Consider the following 4,716-nt stretch of genomic DNA (forward strand, 5'->3'; position numbering starts at 1 on the left):
ATTGAACTGATGCCTTTTTAAATATTGAACTGATGCCTTTTTAAATAATAAACTGATGCCTTTTTAAATATTAAACTGATGCTTTTTAAATATTAAACTGATGCCTTTTTAAATATTAAACTGATGCCTTTTAAAATATTGAACTGATGCCTTTTTAAATATTGAACTGATGCCTTTTTAAATATTGAACTGATGCTTTTTTAAATATTGAACTGAATTGAAGCTCGCGGTTGAAGTCCAGCAGGAGGCAGAGCCTCACCTGTTGAGCTGTCTCGGCGCAGGTGAGCACCAGCTCCGGGGGGGAGGCTCCACGCTGCCTGCGGCCTCCTAGCAGACTGAAGGCGGCCTCCAGAGCTCCGCAGTCTGCCGAGAGAACTCAGTTAGCACGACACCTCCCCGCAGCTTCGTGTGTGCACAAAGCCCACGACAAACCTCGGTTCTCCTTAGCCTTGGATAAACACTGACGGACATCCAGCTCCATCCTGTCCCGCCGGCTACACCTGTTGAAGTTAGCTCGTGCAGTTCGGACAAACTGCTTCTAAACTTTGAAGAAGCTTCCGGTTTCTGCTTGAAATGCAAAGTTGTTTTTATCATCAACACGTCCTCACAGTATCTTGGTAACAGTTGAAATAATTCGTCTGACCTTTATTTTATTTGTTAAACTTCAAACCAATCTTCACGCTGCTGCCGTTTGGAGAAGCGTTGCTAGGCAACCGAAGAACGGGTGAAACTACGGGGCTCCAAATGAGACAAAAAGTTAGAACGCGTCTTTAATTTAGCATTACTGATCATCTTGTTACAAATAATGGAGAAGAAAATAATTCAAGCCCTCGTTTGTTTGGTCCTTATTCAAACACTTAACTTTTGTTTCTTTAATAATAAAAAAAAAAAACAATTTTTAATCGTTTGATGTAACTGGTAAATGTTACTAAGCGACCAGGGAACAAGCAGCGGATCTGCTACGGGTACCCGAGTGAGACAAAAATGTTCGGAACGCAGCTCTAGCACAGAAACATTACTGATTATCGTGATGCAGCTACTTGTCGCTAGTTTAATTTATTTAATAAACAACAAAGTTTATTTCTAACTGTTCACGCAGAGATTGTAACTAAGCAACCAAGGAACGAGTGGAACTACGGGTACTCGACTGAGACAAAAATATTTGGAACACCAGTTTAGTGCACCGGACAAGAAGTGTTTTGTCTCAAATTTAATAGTTGCAATTCCCTTAAAAAATAGTACATTTGAAGTTTATTTTTGCAAGTGTACTTTAAGTTAAGTATAAGTATATCAAGTATACTACACACCATACTTGTAGTGTAATAGAAGTATACTGATTTAATACTTGTTTGGACTAAATTGGGACATTTTTATACTATTTTTAAGTATATTAATTAAATAAAGTTTATAAAAAGTAAACTTCAAGTACACTTCCTCATTTTTAGTGTAAAATAAGTATACTTGTAGTACACTTAAATAAACTACTTTTTGCTAAGGGATGTTATCAACAATTTTACTATTAACTTTAGTTTTATTGCAAATTCATTTAAAACGTTGCAGTTAATGTCTAATTTGAAATACAAGCTGACTCCTATAATTTTGTTGCACTTACTGCACATGGATTTATTAAAACCAAGAAGAAAAGCTCCTCCTGGTTCATGTTTCATGTCTATGGTTCATACCAGAGCCCTATAAAGAGAGAGTTGCAAAGCAAGTGGTCCATGTGGCCTCAAACCTTTGATTGTTGTTCATGATGACTGTTTTGGACAGATGGGTCCTTTTGCATGTGTTAAAAGTTTCTGAGATTCCAACAGGAGGTTGACTTGAAACGCAGCAGTGAAGGCTACCTAACACATCTGGTTGGCAGGCCATGGACTGATGAAGTCCTCTGGATGGAAGATGAAATGTTTATCCCTTAAAGAAACAGGTCCAGATGACATGATTGAACCTTTTTGTTGTTAACTATGGATGATTGAGCCTACAAACTTTTTTTGATTGTTCCGTACTTTTTGTTTTTCAGTCTCGTCACCTCGGACTTCGTTAACTGTTTATGTTTCAAAACCTTCAGCTCGTTCAGCTGATGGGCGCTGCAATAACTTTTATACTTTTCAAAATCTTTAACTGTATTTATAAATATTTTCACCATTTAAAAGACATTAAAATCAGTTCCTGTAGAAGGATTGTTAAAAATCTGCTGCAGCTCTTTTAATCTTCAGATTTATAGCTGACATCCTGCTACTTCTAGATTTCAGCTTTTTGCTTCTTTTAGCTACGAGCTAGCTGTTTGCTCATTTGGGCCAGCCTTTCATTTCCTTTAGTTACATTTGGTACTTCACCTTTCAGACCCACATTTTGATGTTGTCGGTCCGGGGAGTTGAGTCGACGACCTTCTGATCGCAGGCCCACATTCTCTAGCCTCTGCACCACCCCTCCCCCTGTGGAGTTACTTTAGTAAAAGCAGAAAATATCCAGAATACAACTTTTCAGAGCGGTCATTAAATAATTGCAGATTCGTCTCTGGTGAATCTTTAGTTGTTTAATTGAACAGTTGGATGTTTAAAATGAACGTGTTGAATAATTCTGTTTTCAGGACGTTTAGTTTCTCCAAGTGTTTAACAGAACCTCGTGGACTTTAGAGGCTGCACGTGGAGCGCTGCCTTTCTTCAGACCGACACCCTCTGAGTTATGGATAAAGATCAGGTTTGCTTTAAGAACGACTCGGCTGTCGTCATCATGGATCTGTCTCGGCACAAAGCTCACGTGCGTGATCTGGTTTCTGATGGGACAACCCTAAACGTCTCAGAGGATCCTCCCAACACCAGCAGATGCTGAAGGTGTTAAACGAGCAGATCCAATCAAATATTGATCAGCTCTGAACTGAGACCGTCATGAATATTTGAGCACTTTGCTCATGTGACCTCCACAAACAGCAGCAGGAGGAAACCAACAGATCATAACGGCTCAGATTACGACTCCACTTGGTTCTGGACGCTCTCACAGATTCACTGCAGCTTCTGTTGCTTTACATGATCCTGGACCATCAGGTCTGTCTCCATGATCCTGGTCCACCAGGTCTGTCTCCATGATCCTGGTCCAGCAGGTCTCTTCAGGTCCATCTCTATGATCTTGGTCCATCTAACCTGGACTTTGTGTCCATCCTTCGTGTCCAAACGTCTCCATCTCTTTCAGGTTGGACGCCGCTTATTGTGTCCAACAAACTTAAAATTAATCCAGAGATTTTCAGCTAGATGGAGGTCTGGACTTGGACTGGACCAACCCAGAGACACACAGTTCTGTTTAGTCTGGGTCTCCTCACACTGTGGCATTGGTTCTGTGGGGGTGGTCCTGTCCTGTTGGTCCTGTAACGTCCCTCTCAGCCACTGACTGCTGGATCAGGTCTTTAGCACGATGGTGGATGAACATTTGAAGCTAAAGTTCTGATGTGGTGTTTTCAGGTGGACTCTCTGTGGGTCTCACTCGTTAAAGACTCAAAAAACAAAGTCTAATTTAAATCAGCTGACCTGGGATCAGTTGACAGTTCACTCGTTGGATTGTTTTCCATGTATGAGATGTTCAACCTGAGACAGTTTGAGCCCGGTGTTTTTTATCTATTCAACTATTTTAATAATATCATCATTTTTGTTGAATAAGAATCTCCTGTTTTCATCTGAACGACTCCGCCCTCGAGGACACGGGACGAGGTTTAACGGGTAAGAGCAAACTTTCCCTCACAGGTTTACTCAGATGCATGAAGGTTCCGGTGACGAGACTCTGCGGCGGACAGTGTGCGAGGACTGTTTCCATACGCGATCATCAGCCCTCAGACAGCCACTGATGACCTCGGCCTCCCAGCTGCACGTGCAGGATCAGCTGCTCTCTGACAGGGAAAAGAACTCTGAACTCACACACGGCTCAACATTAATTTAACATGAGTTACTGATAATCCTACATAAACCTTGACCAGATGTCCCCTGATAAATTTTAACATGTTTTCTTTTCCTGGTTGTTTACGAATAAAGTTTCATAAAAAACATGTCAATCAAAAAGGAGAAGGCAGAAAATACTAAACTAAAATCAAACTTTACAGATGATCTAATTTATTTCACCTCATTAATGCCTCATGTTTATCAGTCTCTAGGTGCAGGTGGGGGATTTACTCCAGCTGTGGACAAACAAACAAACAAACAAACAATGCTCAGCTGAGATGCTCCATCGCAGCCTGTCCATGAGCAAAGAGCCGTGTCTTGTTTTCAGACCAGCAACTTGTCTGTGAATCATGTTGGAAGTTATGGAGCAGCACAGAACGATGAAGTATTCAAAGCATGAACGTTCTGTGATCTGTTTCTAAGAACGCACCGACAGCGATCACTGGCTGGACACAGAGCTGCTTCATCCAAAGCCTTTTGCTGTCAAATCCTCTTCAACAGCGACTCGTTCATAAAATAACCTGCAGACTTTAATGTTCTTCTGTCGTTTCACGTGTTTTCTGTGTCACTTTAATACTTCCAAACTTTATAAAGTATAAGGTTTGAATTAAATCTGCGCAGCTTCAGGGACATTTCCGCGCAGCCGTCACCTTATTGTAGGTTTTCTGCAGGAAACTTCAGTCCTCTGTGGGTCCTAACGTGTTCTGGAGACTTCAGGGAGGACTTGGAGTTCCTCACTTCATCAGCTGACATTCAGCTCGTTATCTCCAGCAGCGTGTGTTCAAGCAGC

At 41.3% G+C, this 4,716-nt stretch overlaps 1 protein-coding gene across 1 annotated transcript in view; it reads right to left on the reverse strand.

The window, feature by feature from the left end:
- The window catches only part of LOC119420350 (cilia- and flagella-associated protein 46), a 51,956-nt gene extending 51,475 nt beyond the window's left edge, over nucleotides 1-481 (reverse strand). The window contains exons 1-2 of the mRNA XM_037687770.1: nucleotides 433-481; nucleotides 260-363 (exon numbers count right to left, since the gene is read on the reverse strand). Coding sequence (XP_037543698.1) covers nucleotides 260-363; nucleotides 433-481 — 153 coding nt within the window. The remainder of the gene's footprint in view (nucleotides 1-259; nucleotides 364-432) is intronic.
- Between the last annotated feature and the right edge of the window lie 4,235 nt (nucleotides 482-4,716).

Source organism: Nematolebias whitei, chromosome 1 (genome assembly GCF_014905685.2).
Source record: "Nematolebias whitei isolate Nwh7 chromosome 1, NemWhi1, whole genome shotgun sequence".
NCBI lineage: Eukaryota > Metazoa > Chordata > Actinopteri > Cyprinodontiformes > Rivulidae > Nematolebias > Nematolebias whitei.